The sequence below is a fragment of the Aspergillus bombycis genome (genome assembly GCF_001792695.1).
Source record: "Aspergillus bombycis strain NRRL26010 chromosome Unknown contig00069, whole genome shotgun sequence".
Taxonomy (NCBI): domain Eukaryota; kingdom Fungi; phylum Ascomycota; class Eurotiomycetes; order Eurotiales; family Aspergillaceae; genus Aspergillus; species Aspergillus bombycis.
This window is the reverse complement of record NW_019170071.1, coordinates 1-26,262: the sequence shown is the minus strand read 5'-3', so window position 1 is coordinate 26,262 and position 26,262 is coordinate 1. Positions and strand designations below refer to the sequence as shown.

Below are 26,262 nucleotides of genomic sequence, written 5' to 3'. Positions count from 1 at the left end.
AAACCCAACCGACGGGCCAACCACACCGCAGCATCAAAATTCCAACGCTTGGCTTTTTGTCATTGGCGGGGTATTTTCTGATTGCCGCGATTTTCCTCTCTTTTTTCTCTCTCTGCTTTCTCCATCTCAATGGAATGTGGCTGTGGATTGGCTGGTGCCCCAGTAATTTCTCAGCCCACTACCTCTCTTCGGTTTAGGTCTGTATTAGGTACCGAGGGAGAGTACTACCTGACTGATCTGTCCCTGTCCCTAGGAGCAAAAAGGTGTGCAGCTGAGGTGGTAGTGATTGTTGTCGTGCATTTAGCCTAGGTGTGTCGATGCATTCGTTGTTTGGGGCGAGGTGGGTGTCCCTGATTGGGATCCCGACGTGTAGATGTTGCGTTGTCGTGCTGTGTGTCTCGTTTTGACTTCCGTTTAATGTACACCGCGGTGGTTCTGAAGTAGGCTGGTCGTAGTGGGTACCGAGTGATGTATGCTATGTAGTTTGCAGCAGATGAGTAGCAAATTAATCAACTTACGTTGCTGACCCTGCATTGCATTCGACCAGGATGTGAGATCTATACTACTTGGGCATCTCATGTACACACCTAAGTCCAGACTCCGAGTCTGAAGTCCTCCATCGGTATATATATATATATATATATCAGACACCCATATCAGCGCCATCCCCTTCACAAAAAGATATCCTTGAAGTTACACCTCTTCCTACCCAAATCTACCCCGTAGACCTCCAACAAAACACTCCATAGCCAAACCCTCACTAAAGTACTAGTAGTCCAAGACCCCCAATGTAGATCCCACGATCAAACATCGGGTACCAACACATCTCACGTGGCCACTTACATAAAAGCAAGAGCAAAGCAACTACTACTAACCTAGTAGTTAGTGAACGACAGTACATCCCAAACTCTTTCCAACATCAATCAAATACATCTCTTTCTTTATCCCCTTCACCGGTACCACGCAGCTCGCCTGCTCATATCCTTACTCGCACGATAATATGCATCCATTAGTGTTCGTGTTACCATCTCACCTCGGCCACACCCCCACCAACAGCGCCCCATTGGACGCAACGCCGATATCTTATCACTCACCGAGCATATAACTAAAAGCGTTTTTGGAACTTACTAGTATCTGGATCTAGCTGGAGATATCGGTAGATCCCTGTGCTCGTTTTATTGGGCACGTTATGATCTCGGGATGTGTGACAGGGATATAATACCTAATGATCTATCTGCGCGTGATCATGCATGTAGTAGTTATATAAAATAGACAAATATCATATGGACATAATGTTGGTACAAGGCAATGATTATCTAGACGTGTCGACTTGTCCCTGAGCTTCTTCTTCTTCTTCTTCTTCTTCTGGGTGTAATCAGTATATAGGTAGAGCATCATTCTGTCTATGATGAACCGGACTATATCATTTTGTCTGGTACTTACTACACTTAGTATTACAAGATATCCAAGTCAATTCCCCCTCACCAACATCAAGAACACTTCCCCACGTATGAATACCCATGGGTCTAGGCAAAAACATCCCCACCAGAGACTCGATCAGATGAGCCTGGAATTAAGCGACGCGGTACGTGTTGGTATACTCGGGCGTGGCTGTGTCCGGTTCTCACTCTGCCTGTGGGTCAAGTGGGATGTAACTATATGCACGGATAGGCGATGGGATATCTAGATTAAGGTGTATAAGTATGTATAAGTGCCTTGTTAGGTGGTTCGGCATGATGTGCAGTCCTTGCTTGGGGCATGCATGTAGGCTTGGGTGTGGCGAATCGTGATGGCTTGTTTATGCGTGGGGGTGGGTTTGGGTTGGTTTTTGTGTGGTGGGGGGTGGTACTTATTGGGTGGTTGGTGTTGTGTATGTGTATATGTATGTGTGTATGTGTGTGATTGAGGTGGGAGGACGTTTGTGATGTGCCTATTGTGTCGAAGGTGAGATGAGAGTTGTGTCAGGTAGGGTTTGGATTTGATGTAGCTGGTGGTGGTTGTGGTTGTTGGGTCCAATGTGGGTATACCACGTTTCTTATTCTGTGGTTTGGTTTGAGTATTATGCGCAAGGTGTGTCTACTGGTAGGTTTACCATGCTCTATGTTGTCTCTCGTTGGTGGATTATCTGCATGGTTGCTTGCTGGATAAACTGCCTATTTTTGTAATTTTTGATCCAACTCATCTGACTATCCTATATACAAAACATTACACATCATCAATGGGGTTGCCATGCATTACATTACAGTTTGGATCCGAGGTTGACATGAATAGCCTTGACCTGCGAGTATGCCTCCAATCCGGCCTCGCCGAGCTCACGGCCGATGCCGCTTTGTTTGATGCCACCGAAGGGAACGCGGAAGTCGCTGTCGTTGCTGCTGTTAATCCAGACCATGCCTGCTTCGATCTCGGAGGCCACACGATGCGCCCGCTCAATATCCTTGGTGAAGATGGCTGCTCCCAGGCCATATGTCGTGTCGTTGGCGCGGGTCACGGCCTCGTCCTCAGCGGCAAAGCTGGAAATCACGACGAAGGGGCCGAAGACCTCCTCGCGGTAGATACGCATGTTGTCCTTCACATTCGTGAAGACGGTTGGCGCGATGTAGAAGCCCTTGCCGTCGCCGACGTTCTTGTAAGGCTCGCCGCCAGCGACGAGAGTTGCGCCTTCGGATTTGCCGGTCTCGATGTACGAAAGGACTCGGTCGTACTGCGCCTTGGTGACCTGAGGCCCCTGGAAGGTGTCGTCGGCGAAGGGATCCCCAACTTTGCTGGTCGAGGCCACTTCCTGCTTGAAAAGCTCGATAAACTTCTCATAGATCGATTCGTGGACCAGGATACGAGAAGTTGCTGTGCAGACCTGTCCTTGATTGTACATGATGCCGATATGTGCCCATTTAGCAGCCTGCTCAATATCTGCGTCGCCAAAGACGACTAAAGGAGATTTGCCGCCGGTTTCAAGGGTGATGTTTTTCAAGGTACCAGCGGCTAATTTCATGACCTCTCGACCGGTCAAGGTGGAGCCGGTGAAGGCAACCTTATCGACATCAGGGTGGGTTACCAGGCGCTGCCAGCAACTCTTCCGAAGCCATTGACGATGTTGATAACACCTGGGGGGAAGCCGGCTTCTTTGATGAGCGTGGCGAAGTAGAGGATGCTGAGGGGTGTCTGCTCAGCTGGCTTCATGACAATAGTATTACCGCAAGCGAGCGCAGGGCCAAGTTTCCATGCAGCCATGGCGAGGGGAAAGTTCCATGGGATGATCTGGCCCACTACACCAATGGGCTGGCGAAGGGTGTAGGCAAGCTTGGCCGGTGTGGTGCTAATGGTTTGACCATGGACCTTGTCCGCCCAGCCAGCATAGTACCGAAGGGTGTTGATAACCTCACCCAAGTCCTCGCTCAAGGAGACAGAATAAGGCTTGCCTAACGAGGGTCAGTCAAGGACAAAACACAACGACTTCACTGATAAAATAAGGACACAAACCATTGTCCCAGGTTTCAATGGTGGCCAGCGTCTCTCTGTGCTGTTCAATGAGATCTGCCAGCTTCAGCATCAAAGCACCCCGATCCGTTGGTGGAAGTAGCTTCCATGATGGATCTTTGAGGGCCTTGCGGGCTGCCTTGACGGCGATGTCAATATCTTCCTCGCCTGCAGCATATACGGAAGCAATCTCTTTCTCATCTCTATGAGCTGGTTAGTTTCAGTTCCTTTGAATCACAGGATATGGTATCCGGTGCGAGCGGACTAGGTCACGTACGAAGGGTTGATCGTGGCAAACTTCTCGCCCGACTTGGACGGAACAAACTCGTTGTTGATGAACAGGCCAATGGGCTGAGAGTACTGACGGCCATTGGGGGCTGTCAATTGTACTGTGACGTCCGACATGATGACTGGGGAGCTGTGAAAGCGTCGACGAGGAAGCGAGGAGGATAGAGGGAGCTTGAAGAGAGGAGGACCACGCAGGCACAGGCGGGTGAAGAGTGGAGATGGAGCGAGGGGCATTAATACACCAAGAAAGAGAGAAAGAAGAAGGGAAGAGAGGGGAAGCGAAGGAAGGGGGGGGGGGCCTTATATAAGAAAAGGATACTAGTGAATGAGCGTCAGGGTATCTCTTGCAGCATAGATGCAGGTAGTAGTTACTAAATAGTAGTAGAAGTGGTGTTGTTCGAGCTCCCCCGCCAGCGAGAACTGAAGATCCAATGAGATGGCAGGTGACTTGCCCACTAATCGGTGGATATCGGATACACTTTCTCTTCCCAGGAAAGCCTTACGTTCTAGAATACTTTTCTCTTTTCTGGATCCCCAATCAACATCCCGTTTTCCCAGGGGTTTGCGATGCGATTCATCATCAGAAAAATGGATCCTCACGACCTGAACTGTTGAGATCAAACACCGCAACCCCACCCTTCTCTTCGTCCGCCGTCCGCCGTCCGCGGCCACCGACCCATGGATCCGCTCATCACGCATCAGCGTGCATCTACTAGTAGTTACTACTATAGTATACCCCTGATCGACTTCCAACGTACCAAGGCATTCCCCGCCTTCCCCTCCTCACGGTCCAGCTTTCTGGAGTAATGACCCGCCCGACTCGCTCTCCAATCATCTGCAGGTCATCCAGCTTCCCGCCGTCGGACTGGCCGATCCCATTCGTTCAGAAGATCCCCATCAATGTGGGGACCCTGTCCTACTCCTAATATCTCCCTGCCAACGCGTAAAACGTCTTGGTCTATAGATCACCCACAGTCATGGTGGGAATGACACAGCTATGTTGCGAAGCAAGTATGTACCAAGTCAGACTTGATAAAACCAGTCTAGCAGTCGATGTCCCAAATCTTAACCGGTGATCAGGAGGCGATCATTTAATAGACCATTCACATTATTGGAACACCTCAAAATAGACAAGAACCCGTTCATTGTACACAAGGAAACCAAGACGCTCACGGCGAGCTTTATGACTCATTCCAGAGTCGCTTCGGAGGAAATGGGGAAATGTAATATGGAATGACATAAAAATGAAAAAAAAAAGAGATTTCGTATCTTCCTCTACTCGCTCGTTTCTTCTGCGCTCTCTCCTTCTGAGGACGACGACTCCTTTTCCTTGGCTAACCCTAGTATGAAGTCCCATTCCTTCTTGGTAACGCGGGAGACACTGAGTCGGGATTGTTTCAGGACCTGAAGATCCTCGAGCGGATCTCCCGTCTTCGCGTGAGCTTTGAGGTCGTTCAACGAGATGAAGTTCTGGAACTTGCGTCGGAACTCGACGTGGACCACGTCCCATTTGGGGTCTTCTCGGGAAGATTTCTCGTCGTAGTATGGGTGTGCAGGGTCAAATGCAGACTCTAGAGTGATGTTGCGTTAGTCATCACGCCGGATATTGGGGAATTTACAGAATGGAGACGGACCGTCTGGTGTATGTTCTTGTACAATCTCCATATAACCCGCAACTCCGGGCACTTTGCAGTTCGAGTGGTAAAAGAAAGCGTAGTCGCCCTTCTTCATTTCTCTCATGTTGTTCCTTGCTAGTCATCGTAAGCTTATAGTCTCATATATCGCGAGCTTACTAATCGCCCATACCAGACGGGTTCCGTACGCCTAGCAGAAGGTAAGCATTCACTTGGCTACAAGATAGGGGTATATCACGCACCATCCCAGGGTTCCGGCTTGGTACGCGAGGCCAAGTCATCAATGGAGAACTTAACATCAACGCCCTTTTCTAAGCGTGATTCGGGCTCTGCTTTCATCAACCAATATGAGCGGCCGGAATCGTCATCCTCCGCCTCATCTTCAGCCTTGGCATCTGCTGATTCTGACTTTGGTTGCGTGGATCTGTTTGTTGGGGTGTCTGCCCCATTCTGAGCGGGATACTTTCTAGGCCTTCCGACCGGCCGCTTGCCCTCCTTGGGGGTACTCGGTTTCGTGGGAGTATCTTAAGGCACGTTAGTGGACCCTCTTCTCAAAGCACCTCTATTGCACCTGGGATGAGAGGATGGGCAGAAGGGAGATATGATAGGGCGTACCCTTGGCAGATGGGTCCTTGCGAGGACGGCCCCGGCCCCTTTTAGGACCCGGGGAAGGCTTGGGGCCACTTCCTTCAGGGTACTTGCGAGGACGGCCTCTCTTCCTTTTCTCTCCAGTAGCTGGATCAGGGACAGCAGCCTGCGGAGATGTTGACATTAGTTCCTGTTATTTGGATATGCACGTAATGGATCGCGTCCTTGCTCGGAATCCCTTTTTTCTTATCCCATCAAACGGAGAGTTGCCTTGTGTGACGAAAGGAAGGGGAAAATCCAACGCGGGAGCAAGGAATGGGGCGTCAGTGAGCCGCGGTCGCGAATTGCCTTTTATGATGGGCCTGCGCATGACGCGCCTCACGTCGGACCTGTCGATCACCGGAAAACAGGAAAGAGGAAAAGAAAATCCGCGATACACGTCGGGCATACGCACTCTTTTGGGGGAATTGCTTTCTTCGGCCGCAGGCGCGCCTTCGGACTTGCGCTTCTTGACTGGCATTGTTGTCATAGGTAGAGAAGTCTGCGTGATGAAAGGGTGGGAGGTGAGGGGGTGTGAGGAGAAATCAGAAATGGAAAATCAAAACAAAAGGCAGATTCGATAAGAGAAAGAGAGACAAGGTAAGCCAACCAGTCAAAAGACAGGAGGCGGGGAGGAGAGATGAGACACGACAGTCCAGACGCGCTGAAGGGACGGATAGTCAATCCTATATTAGTGTTAGTGTTGGTGTTGGTGTCAGTCCGCTGTCGGTCGCAATCGAATGATTATCTCAGTGATTCAACCTGTTGGGGGGAAGAGAAGTTTGGGGGGGGGGGGGAAATGAAGGGGTCCTTCTCACCTACGGAGAAACCTGAAAACCTAAGGCAGGGACCGTTAGCATGAGTTGAAGCTTTGTTTTTGCGCCTGGGGGAACGGGGACAAGCTCGACTGGACTGGGCGCGCGAGCCCGGCGCCAGTGGACCCGAGCCGATCATGGTCACGTGGTGTCGCCGTGAAGGATACTCCACAGTGGCCATCGGTGTGCTATCCGATCTGTATAGTGTTCTACGTGATGCTCCTACTACTGGAACCCGCGCAGAGAGGAAACTCATTCTACCCCCCTCATGAACAGAGTTACATAGCTATTGAATAACATTGAAGCAAGGCCATATACATGAACCTATGGACATATGCCGACGGATAGATTATGTAAACCTGGAAATCTTGGATCAAACGCTATGGCATAACCTCGGATGGATAGCCCGTTGAACTACTACTAGTAGTACCGAGTATGGAATTTCCGGATGCAACCGTCGGGGAGGAAGAGCTCATCTCCGGCTGGCGGGACTTGAATATCTCTCGCATGCAGCTCTGAACTGTCAGTTTCGAGCTGTCATTTGGGTCCCAGGGATTTGGTCGATCGCGTTTGAACAGCGCATGTACTAGAATTGATTTCATAGAACGAGAAGCAAAAACAAAAAAACGATTGAAAATTTACATATAAGATATACAGAGTAGACTCGGATGAACTAGCAACAACTTTACGAGTCAGATCATCGGCGATTCCGCCGGGATACTTCCAGAGTAGATCCCCCGTTCTCCACCTCCGCTTGCATTAACTTTCCATTCGCAACACAATTAATAACCATTGAGTCACTTGCGCTCGTGGGGCACTAACTAATTGACGCCTTATGAATGATCATGAGTTTGTCTTGTTCTTGCTCTTTTGCAACTGGGAGGATATTTATTGTCTTACACTTCCCCACATGTGCTGGATAGATCTAGGCTGAGACCCAGCCGACAGCACCTAAGGTTTAGAGAAGCCAAGATGCATACCGTACCCAATCAGCAGTCATATCCGACCCCAGATGGCGTCCAAGCACTGGAATTCAATAGGGAATATGGCGATCGAGAGGGACAGCAGCATAAAGAGCACATAAACCACACACCAGATTCTGATCAAGATGTGGAATATCTCTATCTCAACTTTGACACAATCTTGCCACACCCCGTGGGCATCTCTTCCCCGCAACCGGGACAAGCGTCTCCACCACCATGCCCCAATCTCACAAAGTACGCTTCACCCTTCTTATGGGCAGAATCCCGCAAGACCGTCGTCACAGTCATCTCTTGCTGCGTAACAGCTATGTCGGCTTACGCTGCGGGGTCGTATACCCCACCAGCTGATGAGTTGACGGTCAAGTGGAATGTGAGCAGGGTTGTATATAATCTGGGAATCTCTCTGTATACCCTAGGCTTCGCTATCGCTCCCATGGTGCTGGCACCCTTCTCGGAAATTAATGGGAGGCGACCTATCTTTGTGTCCAGCGGCCTTGTTTTTACCGGTCAGCTCCTCTCCCTCCACAGCTTGACCTATGGAGGAACCAAAATTAATGCCTTTGGCTGGTAGTGTGTTTGATCGGATGCGGTGCCACGGAATCTTTTGCTGGCATGCTTGTGGCAAGGTTTTTTCTTGGTGTTGGCGGATGTAAGTTACCCTGCTTTGCACCCCTCCTGCTGTTCTACAATTCAGATTGACGCTGTTTATCCACTGTAGCTACCTTTTCCACTATGGTAGGCGGCGTCATTAGTGATATATACCATGCTGAACACCGCAATGTCCCCATGTCGTGCTTCTCAGGTGCAGTCCTCTTTGGGACGGGCTTGGGGCCACTCATTCCTGGTTTCATAGATTACCGCGCCAATTGGCGCTGGATCCACTACTCCCAAGCCGTTGCTTCTGCAGTGTTAATGCTTGTCCTCTTTGTCTTTCTCAACGAAACTCGGGGGAGCGTGCTTTTGAGCCGAAAAGCTAAAGCACTCAATAAGTACTACGACACATTAGAAAGCGCTGGCTATGTTGGTGTTGTGTTTTGCTCAGACGACGGCATCAAGGGGAAACAACAAGCAAGACGCATACGGTGGAAGGTAAAAAGCGACGAAGAGCGGGAAAGTATAACTAAGATGATCACCATATCCTGCTTTAGGCCGTTCCGTAAGTGGGACAAGTTCCTCCTATGGGTAATATCATCGGGAAGCATAGCTGACCAAACCATTAAGACCTTCTGTTCACAGAACCCGTGGTTTTCTTCTTTTCACTCTGGGTCTCATTTAGCTGGGCGGTTCTGTACCTTCAGTTCATTGCGATTCCAATCGTCTTTTCGACCAACTACCATTTCAATGTGGAACAGACCGGGGCAGTCTTTGCAGCGGTATCTATCGGTGCACTGCTGGCTACCCCTTTGAGCATCTACCAGGAGAAGTTCGCTATGCGGGTTGGCAAGATGTCGAGCACCCCAGAAGGACGTTTGTATTTCACATGCGTTGAGTCAATTTTGTTGCCCATTGGTCTATTCTGGTTTGGATGGACATCGTTTTCCTCGGTCCCGTGGATCGTGCCGACAATTGCTGTGGGATGTTCCACGATAGGCATTTTCTCCATCTACTTGGCCGCCTTCAATTACCTTGCTGATACTTATCATCGATACGCCAGTTCAGCGATTGCTGCGCAGTCATTCTGTTCGTCTCGCTTGTACCCCCGATAGGAGCTAAGTGATGCTGATGGTCTTCAGGTCGAAATGTTATGGGTGCCATATTCCCGCTGGTTACCAATGCGATGTTCAACAACCTGGGTTATCCAGCAGCCTCCAGCCTTCTTGGGGGGATTGTAAGCAAGTTATTCCTCTATTCCATGACTCAGACTAACGCAAACAGGGTGTTCTGCTGACAATCGTGCCCTGGGTCCTCGTATTCTATGGACCTCAAATCCGTGCCAGAAGCAAATTTGCAAGTGTATGACAAAAGGTTTATCTTCATCAGCGGCTTGCTAAACAATCTCTAGGAAATCATGAATCAACATTAGGGTCCTCGAAAGCCTGGCTAGGTTACCTGACACGACATGCCATTGGGATAAAGACTTCAAAAAAATGTTGGTTTCGCTTGACAGCATTGATCGCATTCCAATCCATGATGAAGAAACGCTATGAAGACAACTGCCGTTGTATATAAGACCACCCTGACAATGACATAGTACTGGTAGTACAGCGCAGGGTGGGTCCTCAATCAATCTAAGTTTAGTTACCGAGCTTTCAAAGTGCCGGTCAGGGGTCCCTCAGGATTCACCAATAGTACTACATACTCATTGTCGATAAAAAAGGAACGTCCACTCCATCTCGGGCTCCTTAGTGGTACTTTTACTAGTACCGGTGCAACATCTCGGCTTATCACTTGCGAAGTTATCGGGCATATGACGGGAGGTGATGTGCAGAATGGCGCCATCTTCAACAGTGTCCATTGGCCCTAGTCATTGGCATTGTCGGCCGAGCTATTCTTTTCTTGTCAGTAGTCGGCCGATAAACCCGGGTAGATGGACGTAGCCAAGGAGGGGTATTCAAGGCATTTGGAAAGAAGGGGGGAGGTGGACTTGAAAGATACTGATTGATCATTTAGTACTCCGTATAGCGTATTGGATTTGAAGCATCAAATGCCCGACTGGAAGGTACAGCGTAGAGGTAAGTCAGGGGATGGTCTCGACTCCCACCCTTTTTATTACATTTTGATTAAGGCACCACTGCAATGTTCCATTGACAGGATGGGTTCTCTACAAGTCCAGACAGATCATTGGTTCCTGGATACTAACCTTTGTCACTAGTAGTCACAGAATCCGACATCTTCATGAACCCCGACATTAATGTTTGTTGACTGCATCGTGGGGCCCTTCCGAAAAGGGATGCGCTAAACAGCCCACCAGAGAATGAGCTCATGACTGGCCAATGGAGATCGTTCTGCCCCGCGGGCGGTGGTCAATTGCGTGATTTGGAGGAGGAACCGCGACGAGACGGTCATTCGCCGACCACCCTATCGAGGGGAAGATCTGGAGGGGTCGAGAAGCTGAAGGGCCGGGGGCACCTTAGGCTGTCAGTACTAGTAGTAGGATCTAGTACCGTAGTACCGCCGTAGTGGGAGTCTGGGACCCGGAAAAGGTACATCCATTCACCTAGTACTTCCCCGCCGCCAAAACTATTTCAAGGTCCTCCTCCCCCCCTCTATTCTCCATCTACTTTCGCATCTCTTCATCATCCTCATCATCTAACCACTCTTTCATCCTTGCTTGGATACCTCCTTTACTCGGTCACAATGGCTCAGGAACGTGCTGCTCCGTAAGTAACCTTGCTATTATCATCCTCCATCCTCCTGGATGACTTCAGGACCGTCAACACGGACGCAGTCAGAGACTGACAGAGCAATTGACTCTAGCATCCGTCTGGGCTCTACTGCCCCTGACTTCGAGGCTGACACCTCCACCGGCCCCATCACCTTCCACAACTACATCGGCAACAGCTGGGCTATCCTCTTCTCTCACCCCGATGACTTCACCCCCATCTGCACCACCGAGCTGGGTGCTTTCGCCAAGCTCGAGCCCGAATTCACTGCTCGTGGAGTCAAGCTGATCGGTCTGAGCGCCAACGGCACCGAGTCCCACAAGCTCTGGATCAAGGATATCGACGAGGTCACCGGCTCCAAGCTCACCTTCCCCATCGTTGCCGACCCCGAGCGCAAGGTCGCCTATGCCTATGACATGGTTGACTACCAGGACACCACCAACGTTGACTCCAAGGGTACGTGGTAGTTTTCACAACTTGGACGGCACTTCGATTTGCTAAACAAGCATTACAGGTCTCGCTCTGACCATCCGCTCCGTCTTCATCATCGACCCCAACAAGAAGATCCGTCTGATCATGTCCTACCCTGCCTCTACCGGCCGTAACACCGCCGAGGTTCTCCGTGTTGTCGATGCTCTTCAGACCACTGACAGGCACGGTGTTACCACCCCCATCAACTGGCTCCCCGGTGATGATGTTGTCATCCCCCCCCCTGTCTCCACCGAGGATGCTCAGAAGAAGTTTGGTGAAATCCGCCAGGTCAAGCCGTGAGTATTTCCCATCCAACTGAGAGAGAGATTGGTACTAATCTTCTTGACTAGTTACCTGCGTTTCACCAACCTCAACAAGAAGGAGTAAATTATGACGCGGTCTTCCACTCAACCGTTTCCCGCTAGCTGTTCCCAGGAGGAATAATCAGTTCTGACGTGGCTGTGGTTGGGAGCGCTTTCATGAAAAAGAGTATGACAGTCACGGCTTAGCATCTCTAATAATATGATACCTTTTACGATAGCATTTGAATATTTTGCTACGAACCCAGCGTAGAAACTCCCTAAGGAGCAAGTGCGATCGCAGACCATCTGTAAGAGCCTATGGTTTGTGTACCCCTTCCAGGAAGTGTGAGCAGGGTGACCAATGTTCCTGCGTAGGGAACATGGACGCTCCACTGTCCTTACGACAGACATTTTGATCTATAGATAATATGGGTGGTGTTAAGTTTGCGCCCCACGGGGCGAGAAAGAGCGAAGAACCATTCTGCAATCGATGTCATCCTGCATAAGACTGCATGAAGAACCAGTCAATCAAAAGACGAGATAGGACTATACAAAGCGAACCGCTGAGTAAATATAGTAATATTGCCTAGGAACAGTCACACCTGTCTACCTCGAGTAGGTGAGGTAAATGACCACTCGTATATATCCCATCCCTCCATCCCTACTCCTACACACATGCGATACTTTATGATTTCCTTTGCCCGGGCTTAGTGACGTGGCCGTTGATTGGGCGCGTCCAAGTCTTGCGGTAATGTGGACGGCCGACTTCCTCTTCTTTGTTCAACCCCTCTGTCGTTCGCCTTCTGTATGACTGAACGATGAGGTAGAGCGAAGATATTCGTCTGACCACTTGTCAGATCTTAGTTAGTGTGTCTGGTCCGCCAGATATCCTCCGGTCGCCCAGCCGCTTCACGCATATAAGCGACATTGAGAGGAGAAGCAGGAAGACAAAGTGATTCTCACTCTCATAGCATCATCAGTGCGAGAAACGCAGGTCGCATGTGAAGAGACTCCGGTTTCAAATACGCTGTCAACACATACCCCGTGTTGGGTGGGCGAAAAGGAGAAACCAGCATCGAGTTCAAAAGGTCATGTATGGAAATGATAGCTAGTGGGGTCGGGATCCGGCTGGATGAGTGAGTGAGTGAATCTGTGTTGGCACCAAGACATGCCCATATTGTTCCTCCGTCGCTAATTGTTTCCAATTGTTCTTCATGCTTCTAGTGTCGCCTGTCAAAAAGATTGACTTTCAACGTTGGAAGCGATAAATCTAAATCGCCGAGTCAAGCTCCACTTTCGCAGTGTGCCTGGAACCACTTTTCTCTCGGAGACCGCCTTGAAACCCGCACTTTCTCCGTTCACCTGGTCTCTCGTCACTGTTCGGAAACAACCCCTTCTCTGCATACGGCGGATTCACTGGAGGACCCCCCCCCCTACCCCTTGCAGCCAACCCGAAAAGCATCCAGAAGCTGTATCTGTGACCCGGAGGCTTGGTTTTGCTCCTTAACGACGGAGCGTCTGGGTTGGTAGCCGCGGGGAAACGAATCCACCGGTGGTCCCATCACGCCTCCCGCCCGGCCCCTGATCTGAGCAAACCGATCGCGACGATTACGATTTACACCTTCGATCTACCCTTCGCCTGCCTAAGGCCCAGACGATCATTCGAACGACAATTCTTTACTTCCTACTTTGTTTGCGGTTTACGAGTGTTATGATACCCTTATCCGTTCGACACCTCACTCTGTTCTGAAAAGTTCGAATATTGGATGACAAAACATTCTACTTACAACGTCGATTCGACTTTCCGTAGACCGTCAAATCTGAGCGAATCCAGCCTACAGCACGATAGGTATCGGGGTATATCTACTGTACCAGTGCAAATCGACCATTATCACGATGATGTCTCGGAGTCAGTCGAGTCTGGGATACCTGGACTCGAATCGGGAGGATCTTGCAGGATCGGGCGTCTCTCCTGGACAACAACAGCCGTCTTCAGCATCGGGCCCCATAAATTTGTCAGGTCTGGTGTGTAATGTTCGCCGGACAACTGGGAGAGAACCGCATCCGTTGGTAGGTGCGACTACAACTATATTAGGCGATAAGCTTTACGTTTTTGGCGGTCGTGTTCTCTCAAAAAGCCGCCCACAATTGACGTCCGACATATATGAGCTGGACCTGATTCGGCGTCACTGGATAAAGATCGATGCCACCGGTGATATTCCCCGTCCGCGATATTTTCACAGTGTCTGTGCTCTTGGAGACAACAAGCTGGTGTGTTATGGTGGTATGTCACCCAAGGATACCACATCCAATGGCTCTACGGGACAGGAGACGCAGCCAGAGGTGGTGGTAATGTCTGATATACATATATTCGATGTGCCTTCCCGAACATGGACTCGAGTTCCTGCTACCGACACGCCCCAGGGACGATATGCCCATTGTGCGACAATCTTGCCTTCCAGTGCTCACTTTACGTCCGCAACTGCGCCTCTTTCGGCTATCCACCACAACCCCGCATCGTCAAATCCTCACCAGGGCTCGATCGGCGTGGACATCGATGGTTCTGGTGGTGCAGAAATGGTGGTGGTGGGAGGGCAGGACAGCTCCAATCATTATATTGAGCAGATCAGCGTGTTCAACCTTCGCAGTCTGAAGTGGACCAACACAAGCCCCCTAGGAAGAAGTTGCGGCGCTTATCGTAGTGTGGTTGCCCCATTGGCCGGTATAAAGGTCTCGGACATCGGGTCTGCTTCCATCGATAAAGAAGCACATGAGTCCGTGGAGGAGTCGCAAGTAGAGGGATGCCCTATGCTGATCTATTCGAACTACAACTTCCTAGATGTTAAACTAGAGCTTCAGCTGCGCTTACCAGATGGCCGCTTGGTTGAGAAGCCGATGCAGAACCAAGCATCGCCCCCCGGCTTGAGGTTCCCAAGCGGAGGCGTTATCAACGGACACTTTGTGGTCAGTGGCACGTATCTTACCTCCTCCAAGCAGGAATACGCCCTGTGGGCACTTGACCTGAAGACGCTCACCTGGGGCCGTATCGATGCTGGTGGGACAGTGTTCGGTCAGGGAAGCTGGAACCGCGGAGTCCTGTGGGCGAGAAGGAACACTTTCGTGATTCTCGGCCATCGGAAGCGTAGTCTGGTTGAGGATTACAACCACCGACGACTCAATTTCTCGCACGTGTGCATGGTCGAGTTGGAAGCATTCGGACTCTACAATAACCCGTGCAGAACAGCTCCGACATCCGGATACATCTCTCATAGCTCCCCTGCCGTCCCCGCATCTCTTCACCCCAAGTTGGCTAAATTAACATCTGGTGGAAGACCATTCTCATCCGCCTCAGACGAACTGGGGAGACTAGCCCAATCTCTCCCCGAGATGACGGATATGGAGCTTCAAGCGGTGGGAGGCGAGCGCATTCCGGTCAACTCACGAATCCTGACTAGAAGATGGGGACCGTACTTTATCCAACTTCTGCGGGAATCCTCTGACAATGGGGTCTCCGACTCTGCCACACTGCGTCCAGCGCTCCAGATGTATCCAAACCGTAACTCCAGCATCACAATTACCCCGTCAATCGGCCCGAATAGCACCTATTCCAACGCCACTACTCTCGTCAACAATCATTCAAACCCCTCCAAGTCATTGTTAGCGAATCTTGAGATACCCTCTGCCCATAGTTTACCTCCCACATCTAGACCCCGCGTGCTGTACTTGCCTCATACCTACCTCACCCTACAGGTCCTCGTCTACTACTTCTACACGTCTTCCCTCCCACCCGCGGGCTCCTCCCTCTGCACGCCCCAAATTCTCTGCTCCCTTCTCCAGCTTGCGCGACCGTACCAAGTGGACGGTCTCCTGGAAGCCACCGTCGAAAGACTACACCAAGCCCTTGACGGACGCAACGCTGCCGCCGTTTTCAATGCCGCCGCCATGGCCGCAGGTGGCGGCAGAGGCACCGGATTCACCAGCGGACCAGGAGGTACTCTGGAAGCCCTGAACGGCGTCCACGGCAGCACCGACTCCGCCGCCGGCACAGGAACAGACACATCACACAGCCACCTCACGTCGGACTCTTCAGACACGGAACACGGCACATCCGGCATCTCCGTCGCAAGCAGTACCAGTGGCGCCGCCAGCGGCTCCAGAGGCATCCCCCTCCGCATCAATACCAACATCTTCAGCCGTCGCCAGCGCAACACGACCAACCTCGAACGCGAACGCGACGACTCCATCAGCAACGCCAGCACGGCCACCTCCGCTTCCACGAACACCAGCTTCGACCACTCCGACACCGACGACGCTACCCACTCCCACCGTCGTCGCAACACAGATGCCGAGCTCCGCCCCAACCGCGAGATCTGGACCGGCGACCTCAGCAGTGTCATCGGCCTGCAAAAGCGCGGCCTCCGCGGCCTCATGGAGGGTCGTCGACTGCGCGAACGCAGCGCCAAACCGGCGAGCACAAGTGGCCCCGTATCTATTCCTCCAGAAAACCCTCCGTCGGCAGGAGCCGTTTGATAGACACCGATACCAAAACACTTCCTTCTGCGATGATTTTATTCTATCTTGTTCCCCCCTTTTACTTCCTTCCGGTTTCCCTCTACGTCTTGTATCCCCCCCCCCCCTCCCATAGCGATGTTTCGGCTTCTGGCTTCATTTACCCCTTACCTTGCCTGTCATGATCTCGATGAAAATTTAGAGGTTCTTGATTGAAATGTATAGAATTTTCGTTGTTTCCCGTTACAGCACATGAACGCTGGGGTGTGTGATACTGCATCCACAGGGTTTTGTTTATAGTACACCCCCATCCATTAGGATTATTGAATAAGCTCAGTACCAGTTGTTCAGGTTATGGGACAGCGTTTGTCCATCGGTAGCTATACTGCGTGGTGCTTCTATTGGTCTCCAGATCTTCCCATATCTTCAGACTTGTCTAGGACTGCTCCGTGCTTTTTCGAAGTATTGGAAAACGATGCGACGCATACAGAAAAAATCAATCATTACATTTCCAACCTAGCGCCGATCGTAGAGCAGTGCTTATGCTATTGCCGTCGTCGTAACATGTTTCGGGGGCTGGAGAGTACCCACGCCTCCCAGAGCAGCCTCTGCTCGCGTCTCACACTCACTGCATTGTCCCCCAGGTCATCCGCTGTGAGTGCTCTCAGCCGCTCCAGAGTTGTCTCGGAAAATGAACGTCGGGTGCTTCCGCAAGGAGAGAAAGGCGGGCAATCCGCATTGAAACTTGCATGGTAAGGAGGTAGGGCGAGTGTAGGTTCGGGGACGACGGAGAGGACCGCCGTGCTGGAAGTACTGGCATGACCGTTGGTCTCTGGCGAGTCCGAGTCCAAATGGTCTGCGTAATCGATGTCTCGTAGATAAATACGTTCTACTTGATCCATTTCGTCGTGCAGGACGGACAGGATATCCCGCCATCGGCCTCCATTGCGAAGGTAGATATCAGTCAGTGCGATATCGCGTAGTTGTCTCCTGTGTCGGCGGATCAGGGAAATAACCTCTCCCGAATCTAAGCGCCAACCCTGAATGCTGAGAGCCCGGAGCCTTTTCCACTGTAGGCGGTGGAAAATAAGTTCTAGCGAGAGATCGAGAGGTACATTGGCTCGAAAGCCTAGCTTTATTGAAGTCAGGTTCTTTGCGGATACGAAAAGGTCATGGAAGACGCTAGAGACAGATTTGATGCTGCTCGTCATGTCTTTGGAGGAATGAAAGGTGACATCTAAGCTCGTCAATCGAGCGCCTAAGGTGGATAGCGTCAGCGAAGGTGTCTGCACTAACTTCGCTGCGGACTCTGGGCTAATCTGAGGCCCGACGAAACGAATAGCACTGCAGTTTGACTCTAACAAAGAAGTCGCTAGGCTTGTGACAGCCCGCGTGCAAGCTGGTTCCCAGTCCAAATAAACAGTCTCTGCTGAAGATTGCTCACGTATATAATCTCGCAATTGCTCGTCCGCCCCATCCTGTAAACGAAGCAGTTTGATTTGCTGGAGAGACGAGAACGCAGATATAGCGCGGCGGAGGAGTAGCAGATCATGGCCTCCAGTGATGATGTATTCCTGGTCTTCACGCCGGCTCTTATGTACTTGTGAAATTGCGAGGTTTTGCGATTCCACCGCTTTCAAGATAGAGGACCAGTCTAGATACTTGTCAGCTTGACTTCCGTGCAAGTTCAACGAATTAGTAGAGACGGTACCGCTTCCTTGGTAAAAGGGTCGCACCATGTACGTGAAGGATTTGACATGGCAGGCCAGCTGCATGTCCAGAAGGTCCTCTAACCTCCGAAACCCATCTCGCGAAAAGCGAAGGACGAAACGGGGGAATTTCCATGGAGTGGCGATGCGCCTGAACCTTGTACACACCAGTCTGAATCGGTCTAAGTCGGACGTTTCACCATGCGCGCTGATGGAGCTGCCATTGGGCACGTCGGAACCGTGGCTGTTCGTAGGGGAGGTATCGTTCGAGGAAGGCTCTGATCCCAAGATGAATGAGAGGATGTGACTGATCAATTCGTCCGCAAGGTCGTCAATGCGCCGTGGTCTGTCCATGGCTTTTTCTCAGCAGGGCAGCCGCGTCTCCGGCTGCTTTGGCTACCCGCAACAACATGGAAGCCCGGCCTGGTCAAAGGGAATCGAGGAGGAAGGCGCACCTCATGGAAGGGTGCATGAACGAAAGTCGATTGATGGCGAACACTCTACGTAAGAAGAGAAGGAGCGGGAAGTAGATCAAGCAAAAAAAGGAGTGAAAGGTAGCAAGGGCCTTAAAAGGGTAAAAATAAAAACCTACGTAGAGAGAGAAGGAAGGGGAAAAAGAAAAAGAAAGGAAAGGAAAAGAAAAAGGAAGACAAGAGTAAAATGATACATCCCCTCTCCAATCCTTAGAGAGACACTCTCTATCAACTGCAGAGTAGGCGGGCCACCGAGACCGCGCTTGGAGCACGGAGGCATGTCTGACAAGATTTAGAGCGTCCCACATGGACCATACCTAACCCGGCGGACTGGGATCATCGTCAATATCGAACCCAGGGCATTTCCCCCGGGCCAACACCGATGCGATATTGGACAAGAACTGACACACACCAGGGTCACATGATCGAAAGGGCATGCGGTTACCCAGCGTGAACCTGCAGGAAAGGTTACAAAGGAAGAGAAGGATTGGTGAATAGAGTGATCGTGGGCTAGGCCTAGGATGATGGAGGGGGGGGGAAGATGATGCGACAGGAGAGTCAGATACCTGCAGACGAACCCCGCCTGGGAAGCGAATCGTGGCGCGGTGTAGCTGCAAGCCTAGATGACTGGCGCGAAGACCATGGCCACACTACCAACGGAGCATGCAGCACAACTCGAACGTCATGGAGCAAGTTGGCAGCCAACATGCAGAAAATCGACCGAAGTCACAACGATGGACTGCATGGCATGGCCTCACAGGCCACAATTACCGCGTGGGTGGGCGAATCTGCTGTGAGAGGGAAAGGATCAACATGCACTTAACATGCATCGTCGTCCAGTAGTCGCCGGCCCGCCTGCGCAACCCCAAACATTGGGGGAAGATAAGATCTCCTGGGGAGCCTTTCTTTTCCAATGGCTTCGGAAACGACCAGCAGAACAACTCATCATCATCATCATCATATAAAACAAATAATAATAATTAAACAAGAAATTCAAGACAAGGGGGGAAACAGGGTGGGGAAAGTAAGGCATCCGAACAAACCCTCCTCGGAGTTATTAGCACCACACACCCACCCTATACATAACATGGATGGTTTTAAAAAAGGCGCTGGAAATGGTTTTACAGGAATCCGGATAGCCTCATTGGCGCCCTCGTCATTTGTCCGTCCCACGGGAAATGCGACAAGAGAATCAATCACCCCCAGGCAAGCGCAATTCGTTGGTTGACGTGGACTGGGGAACTCATGAAGTATGTATGTATGTATGTACAAATAATGTTGATGGGACCCAATCCGCAAGTGTGCCTGCTTAGCAAGTGTGACCATGAAAAATGTCCGTGACGAATAACTGATGGCTGCATAGGTCGAGCGATGAAAAAGCAATTTCCCGTCTCCAGCCAATCGTTTAACTTGATTCACTCTTGGCTTGTTCCATCCGCTGCCGTCTGATATCCGTGCTGCTGATTTTGGACGCAAAATCTTCGAAATCACTCGACGGCACGTCTTTGGAATGAAGCACGTCAATCTCAAACACATCGAGCCTCTTCCAACCCTTCTCTGCACGTTTTTCGTTGACCGCGGCACCTCCCGAGCGAGTCTCTTGGGAGACCACGATAGCGCTAATGTCCTCCTCCGTGATGGTAGGCCCAAAAGGATCGGAAATCTGCACAAGTTTCAGTGTCAATCCGGACCGTAGCTTCATCAGATTATATTTTCCATTGGGTCCTGGCTGCGTGACCCGCTCGGTACGTGTGACGCTTTCGTCGGGAGGGTAAAAGTCCATGATGGCCGTCAGAAAGGATGCAGCACCTTCACACCGCTCCTCCCAGCTTTCCAGGCAGTCGGCATACTTCTTGTTCACTAGTAGCTCATCGCCAGTCACGCCGATTGTCAGAAGCGCCTCTTTCCCCGGGTTGGCGTCCCAAACGGGATCCAAGACCAACGCTAGGGCAGTGAGCAGTAGCTTGTGTCCAATATGAAAGTGATCGAAGGTGCCGCCTACAATAACCGAATGATGTGTCTTGCTTCCTTGTGAGTCGTCCGGCACCACAATCGATTCCGAAGATGTCCAGTTGGAGGCGCCGGAAATGGAATGCAGAGTCCCGGCATTGGGGTCCTTAAACTGGGAATAGATACTACTGAAGGCCGTTGCTAGATTCTGACCTATTTGATTATCCGGGTAATAGATTCGGCCCCATGGACGAGCTGATGTCGCAAGGGTTTGCAAGTCTAGGATGGGTCCCATCTGTGAAGCCTGGGAGGAGTCCTTCCAGGAAGGATGTACAGTATCCAAATCAAGCAGAATGACTCGCACGTTGATACCACCGGGGGCATCCAGCTCAATACTGTTCTCAACGGAGACTATTCCAATGAGCCTATAGAGATTTGCTAACAAGCATTGGAGACTTTTGAACAACTTAGCCCGAGGCTGACGGGTATGTGATTGGAGTCCCGGAAGAAAGAGAGCAATATCCAAGATGGCAGCGTGGTTGGTGCCATTGAGTTCAGCAAGCTTGGTGAAGACTGTAGATAGGAGCGACTCATACACATTTCTGCACTGCTCGAACGACGCCGCTGGTGGGGGTGGAAGCAGAAGCAATGCCGAGGCCGAGCTGATGCGATCTAGAGCCATACTGAATGCGGGGAGCTGTATTGTATGGCGAAGAAACACTGGGACGGGACAAGGAGGGCGACGTGGAAAATCAAAAAGTAGCAGTGTGAAGATCGAAATAGGGTATCGGGATTGCGAATCTCCTGTTCCAGACGACCTGGAGTGTAAGTAGTTGTTTTCTCTTCCTCAAGAGTCTGGGGAAGACGGAAATAACTAGTAGTAGTCGGATCGATTGGCACTAAAGATAAAATCAATGGATGTAAGAAACTAAATGTATTGGGAAATTCCACCCCCGCGGCCGGCTGACTCAGCGGTCCTGAGACATTCCAAGTCAATCAATCAATCGACTTGACCTGGATGAACGTTATCCCTTCTTATGCCCGTCGCCCGCTTCTTCTTTGCCTTTTACCCTCTTCCAAAGCTCTAGGATGTTCTGCTGAGCTACTTCCAAGGCCATTTGTACCGAGTGATTCAGACAAGACCACGCATGCCCTTGGTGTAGCCAGAGCTCCGAGCTTACGCATCCCTCTCTCCCCGCCTCCAGGTCCAGTCGGAGAACAACTGAAACACCGTCAACTGCAACCCCGGGCGGTGGCAAACGATCGGAGGAATTGTGTTCGCAATTCCACTGTCAGGGCCTGGTAACCTATCGCTAGAAGGAGAAAATCCATTGCTGTTCCACATCGTGGCCTCGGTACCATGTCGAACCCATCGCAACCCTTCGAGCCCAATCGACGAGCGACAACTTATGGCCGGCCAGAGGAGCTACACATTCCGTCTGGGGGTATGGGAGCCGCAAGCTTACAGCGACAGTCTATGTCCCATGAATTCCCTACAGCCGCCGATAACCACGTTCCGTCCATCAATGTCCACCCCACGAGCTCCCAGCCCAACCAATATGGGGCCGGCGGCAATAACATGGCTCTCCCAGGCGCGCTTCAGCCAGGAAACGCCAACCGCCCCCCAGCAGTGTCCATAAATACCGCCCCATCTGGCATCCCTACCCTTTCCCAGATGTCTACGCAGTTGCAGCAACAGCCGCAGCCGCAGCCCCAACACCAGCAACCACCACAGCAGCCGCAGCAGCCGCCGCCGCCGCAGCAGCCTCCGACAACGCCCCGCTCCAACATGAGCAACGCTCATGGACACTCGAGATCCAGCCCGGCAAATGCTAGATACGGGTCATCGCCGGGTGCTGGATTCCCGCCTCATACTCCACAAGGCGCGAAATACTCTCCTTTGGGCTTGGCCGATATCCGGCCGACAGGCGATCTTCTTGGTGATCCTATCACCAGCCCCGGGTCACTGCCCTTCAATGGAGATAATCAAGTGCCGTCGAATAGCAACTATATTGCACCCTGGCCGATATATGCGGTGGATTGGTGTAAATGGCCCATTCCTGGAAACTCGGGCTCCTTTGGAGGCAAGATTGCGCTTGGAAGTTATTTAGAAGATAACCACAATTATGTGTGCCTCTCTTTTCCTCACTTGCTCCTACAGATGAAATTAACTTAGTCCAGATACAAATTATTGATACCCACTGGACTAAACCAGACCCAGATACACCGGATGCAGCAGCTGGCGAGATTAAGCTGGAATATGTCAAAACGGCAGAGGCCACACATTCGTACCCTGTCACGCGGATACTCTGGGAACCGCCATCATCTCAAAAGCAGTCTACCGACCTCCTGGCGACCTCGGGCGACCATCTGCGGTTATGGTCTCTGCCTGCGAACCAGCCGGCGCAGACGTCCAATTCGATTACACGATCGGCGACCCAAAGGGATACGCCTTCCGCTAAACTTTCTCCGTTGGCGTTACTCTCGAACTCAAAGTCTCCCGAGCATACTGCCCCCATCACCTCGCTCGACTGGAACACGATATCTCCAAGCTTGATTATCACGTCCAGCATCGACACGACTTGCACCATCTGGGATATCCCTACACTCACTGCCAAGACGCAACTGATTGCACACGATAAAGAAGTGTACGACGTCCGGTTCTGTGCAAATAGTGTCGATGTTTTTGTCAGTTGCGGTGCCGACGGTAGTGTGCGCATGTTTGATCTCCGCAGTCTAGAGCACAGCACTATCATCTACGAGCCGACAGAAAAGAGTGATAAGTGTAGGTTTTATTGACTGCACCCCATCCCTTTCCCAAAACTAACAGGGATTTTGTCCACAGTAGTCAGTCCCGGAAATGGCAGCCCCTCGGCCCCTGCGTCCATCTGGCCTCCACCACTTCTCCGAATCGCAGGTACGTGAGAGACAACTAACCTACCTGGCATAAGGCAACATCATCTGATACTGACGAAATCAGCATCACCTCATGACGCTCACCTTTTAGCTACGTTTTCTCAGGACTCCAACATTGTCCGTGTCCTAGACGTTCGCCAACCCGGCCAAGCCCTGTTAGAACTCAAGGGCCATGGTTCCTCCATCAACTGCGTGGAGTGGTCCCCGAACCGCCGTGGCGTGCTTGCCTCCGGCGCAGATGACTGCTGCGTTCTTCTGTGGGACCTAATCAACCAGCACAACGCCGCGTCCGTCCCGCCTCCGGTGCACACCCCCGGTGCGCCCTCGACCACCCAGGAGCGTGGTCCTGCTGCCGCGTGGCAGTGTGATTACGAGGTCTCCAACATCAGCTGGTCACCGCAAGGCGGGACGACCGGCTCAGGACATCCGCGGGATTGGTTAGGAGTGTGCGGTGGACGGGGAATTTGGGGTGTTTCACTATGAAAGAATTGACGCATCTACTAGACGCTATTTCCCATGTCTACCAGTCAGCTATTTACCCTGTTGCGTTGTTCCGTGTCTTATCCGCCGCGGCTGACTTGCATCGTTCGACCATGGAAGCGACATGGTACGGTCTGATATGAGTGAATGAATGAATGAACGATTGGACAGTAAGAGTATGTATGGATCTGTAATGTTTTTCTTTTGAAGTTTCTGCTAGGATAGGATAGCAGCCCCAAGGACAGGTAAACAAAGGGGTATATGTAACTACTGTGATCTAGTCTATTCCAGACAGATGGCATGATATATAACAGGGAATAAAGAATCAAAGACACAAGTCATCAGAGACAATATATAAACATCGTTATGCGCTCGCTAAAATAAATATCGAATGAAGATCAGTTCCGCGATAAACACAGAACCCGGAGAAGCGATCACTCGCGACGGGAGTTTGCACTGCCGTTCTCCTGCCCCGTCGCCTTGACAATGACCTTATCCTCCACCCACCGGGCGAACTTGACGCTCGGAATATCCACCGCGCGCCAGTAGATATCACCCGCCCACAGACATAGAGGGAGACAGATGAGCCAGCCGATCAGGAAGCCCAGGCAATACTGAAAATCGGAGTCCTTGCCAATCACCGCCCAGATATTGGGCATGAGGGAGTAACCGAGTGAGTGAAGGATAGGCCCATGCACAATGTAGAAGGCGAAGGAGATCTTGCCGAGGTACTGGGAGATGGGGTTGGTGAAGAGTTTCTGGATGTCTTTAGAATGGTTGATGCTGAAGACGATGAGAACTGCCCCAATGGTTTGTGGGAAACGGTGCGGTTCGGGGTAGGTTTTTGGGGTGATACTCCAGGTCCACATATAAAATGGAGTCCATCTGTAGCCGGTGTTGGGGGCCGAGCCGAAGTAGAGACCTAGAATGAAAAGCGCAATCCATAGTTTACGATTGGATAGTCGAAAGGGGTGGTACTTGGTTGGAAAACGGACGCTCCATGGCTTTTCACCCTCTGTTGGGCGCTCCCATGTGCCGTTGATCAGGTCCGCTTCGGCCATCAACATGCCGCTTAGGAAAAGGACGACGTCCCAACGGCCCCAGCGCATACAGAACCAGACTAGTGTGCTGACCAGAGACATCCTGATGACAGTGGTTAAGCGAGAGGTGGCCAGGATGGTGAGGAAGAGTACGATTGAGCAACGGAATTCAACGGGGATGGTCCATAGGTGTGGATTGTAGTTATTGTAGTACAGAGCCCAATCCCATGGGTTCATCAGATGTACTACTGTGGAGTACCAATTCCAGAACTGTTTGTGAAAGGACTTCATGATGGGCGGATGCTGCTCGTTGGTGCCCTGAATCGTGTGGCCTTCGTAAAGGACCCACTGCGAATAGTCATATACACCCAATCGCACGGCCAGCATAACGATCAGGATGCCAATGATTGAGGGGATATAGAGTCGGAGGCCACGGCGGAATGTAGAGGAGGCCAGCACGGTGAACGTCTGCTCCCATGATCGACTGCGGATCATTCTCAAAGGTTTGTAGGAAAGTACATATCCGGAGATCACAAAGAAGATGGCTACCATGATATGGCCGGATACTAACATATGGAGGATGGGCAGCTGGAAGAGGTTGTAATTCTCACGGTTGAAACCCCATCCGACCGCAACTTTCCAGGTGTATGTGAAGAGGAAATGAAAGTTGAACACGAGAAGACAGGCCCAGCCGCGCAAACCGTCCAGCGCTGCGATGGCATGAAGCTTCGAGGGCTCGGGCGGTTGGCCGCCGACCAAATGCTGCAAATAACTCGGGGTAATGGCGATCGCAAGTTTGTCCAAAAAGGATTCCAGATATGCTTGCCAATTGTTGGCGAAGTCCTGGACACGACTTGAGGGATCGGAAAGGATGTGCGACGGCGTGAAATCGGTGATATTCGTCCATTTCGTAGATTCCTGGGAGTCGCGATTGGCTCCCGACTCTAGATCATTCAGGGGAATGTTGTCTGTCGCAGGGGAGGATCGAAGATCCTGGTCGCGACCGTTAAATGACATCGCAGCAACGGGTTGAGAGGAATGTGGTCGAGGCGCAATTCCCTCCCCACGAGGATTCTCAGGAAAGGTGGTTCTCGATCACAAAATAATTCTCGATTAAGTGCGGAAGGTGATTGCGTAACCATCAGTGGACCGCAAGCGGCAATCCAACGTGGCCTTGCGAGGGATCGACATCCACCGGTCGGAGGGTGATATGACAATGAGGTGATAGAGAAAAAGCCCTTACTTCGAGAGGAAGGGAAGGGGGG

General features: G+C 51.4%; 9 protein-coding genes across 9 annotated transcripts; 4 read left to right on the top strand and 5 right to left on the bottom strand.

The window, feature by feature from the left end:
- Positions 1-2,239: 2,239 nt before the first annotated feature.
- On the bottom strand, positions 2,240-3,882 carry ABOM_008037 (aldehyde dehydrogenase family protein; the record flags this gene model as incomplete). The annotated part of the gene is made up of 4 exons (XM_022535166.1): positions 2,240-3,061; positions 3,103-3,419; positions 3,481-3,680; positions 3,755-3,882. 4 exons carry the CDS (start codon positions 3,880-3,882, stop codon positions 2,240-2,242), a joined length of 1,467 nt encoding a protein of 488 aa, XP_022387247.1.
- A 1,158-nt stretch (positions 3,883-5,040) lies between these two features.
- On the bottom strand, positions 5,041-6,507 carry ABOM_008036 (AT DNA binding protein (Thy28); the record flags this gene model as incomplete). Its single annotated transcript, XM_022535165.1, has 6 exons — positions 5,041-5,336; positions 5,400-5,516; positions 5,572-5,589; positions 5,642-5,923; positions 6,015-6,153; positions 6,442-6,507. The coding sequence occupies 6 exons, from the start codon at positions 6,505-6,507 to the stop codon at positions 5,041-5,043; spliced, it is 918 nt and encodes a 305-aa protein (XP_022387246.1).
- A 1,306-nt stretch (positions 6,508-7,813) lies between these two features.
- On the top strand, positions 7,814-9,783 carry ABOM_008035 (MFS transporter; the record flags this gene model as incomplete). Its single annotated transcript, XM_022535164.1, has 6 exons — positions 7,814-8,330; positions 8,396-8,473; positions 8,543-8,980; positions 9,046-9,504; positions 9,558-9,652; positions 9,700-9,783. The coding sequence occupies 6 exons, from the start codon at positions 7,814-7,816 to the stop codon at positions 9,781-9,783; spliced, it is 1,671 nt and encodes a 556-aa protein (XP_022387249.1).
- Positions 9,784-11,121: 1,338 nt separating this feature from the next.
- On the top strand, positions 11,122-12,005 carry ABOM_008034 (peroxiredoxin; the record flags this gene model as incomplete). Its single annotated transcript, XM_022535163.1, has 4 exons — positions 11,122-11,144; positions 11,242-11,603; positions 11,662-11,914; positions 11,969-12,005. The coding sequence occupies 4 exons, from the start codon at positions 11,122-11,124 to the stop codon at positions 12,003-12,005; spliced, it is 675 nt and encodes a 224-aa protein (XP_022387248.1).
- A 1,814-nt stretch (positions 12,006-13,819) lies between these two features.
- ABOM_008033 (putative regulatory protein Ral2) lies at positions 13,820-16,450 on the top strand (the record flags this gene model as incomplete). Its single annotated transcript, XM_022535162.1, has 1 exon — positions 13,820-16,450. The coding sequence occupies one exon, from the start codon at positions 13,820-13,822 to the stop codon at positions 16,448-16,450; it is 2,631 nt and encodes an 876-aa protein (XP_022387251.1).
- A 524-nt stretch (positions 16,451-16,974) lies between these two features.
- ABOM_008032 (F-box domain protein) lies at positions 16,975-18,492 on the bottom strand (the record flags this gene model as incomplete). Its single annotated transcript, XM_022535161.1, has 1 exon — positions 16,975-18,492. The coding sequence occupies one exon, from the start codon at positions 18,490-18,492 to the stop codon at positions 16,975-16,977; it is 1,518 nt and encodes a 505-aa protein (XP_022387250.1).
- Positions 18,493-20,016: 1,524 nt separating this feature from the next.
- ABOM_008031 (putative pantetheine-phosphate adenylyltransferase) lies at positions 20,017-21,243 on the bottom strand (the record flags this gene model as incomplete). Its single annotated transcript, XM_022535160.1, has 1 exon — positions 20,017-21,243. The coding sequence occupies one exon, from the start codon at positions 21,241-21,243 to the stop codon at positions 20,017-20,019; it is 1,227 nt and encodes a 408-aa protein (XP_022387253.1).
- Positions 21,244-21,921: 678 nt separating this feature from the next.
- ABOM_008030 (WD repeat protein) lies at positions 21,922-23,960 on the top strand (the record flags this gene model as incomplete). The annotated part of the gene is made up of 4 exons (XM_022535159.1): positions 21,922-22,689; positions 22,743-23,346; positions 23,407-23,478; positions 23,542-23,960. 4 exons carry the CDS (start codon positions 21,922-21,924, stop codon positions 23,958-23,960), a joined length of 1,863 nt encoding a protein of 620 aa, XP_022387252.1.
- A 431-nt stretch (positions 23,961-24,391) lies between these two features.
- ABOM_008029 (acyltransferase family protein) lies at positions 24,392-26,014 on the bottom strand (the record flags this gene model as incomplete). Its single annotated transcript, XM_022535158.1, has 1 exon — positions 24,392-26,014. The coding sequence occupies one exon, from the start codon at positions 26,012-26,014 to the stop codon at positions 24,392-24,394; it is 1,623 nt and encodes a 540-aa protein (XP_022387215.1).
- Positions 26,015-26,262: the final 248 nt, after the last annotated feature.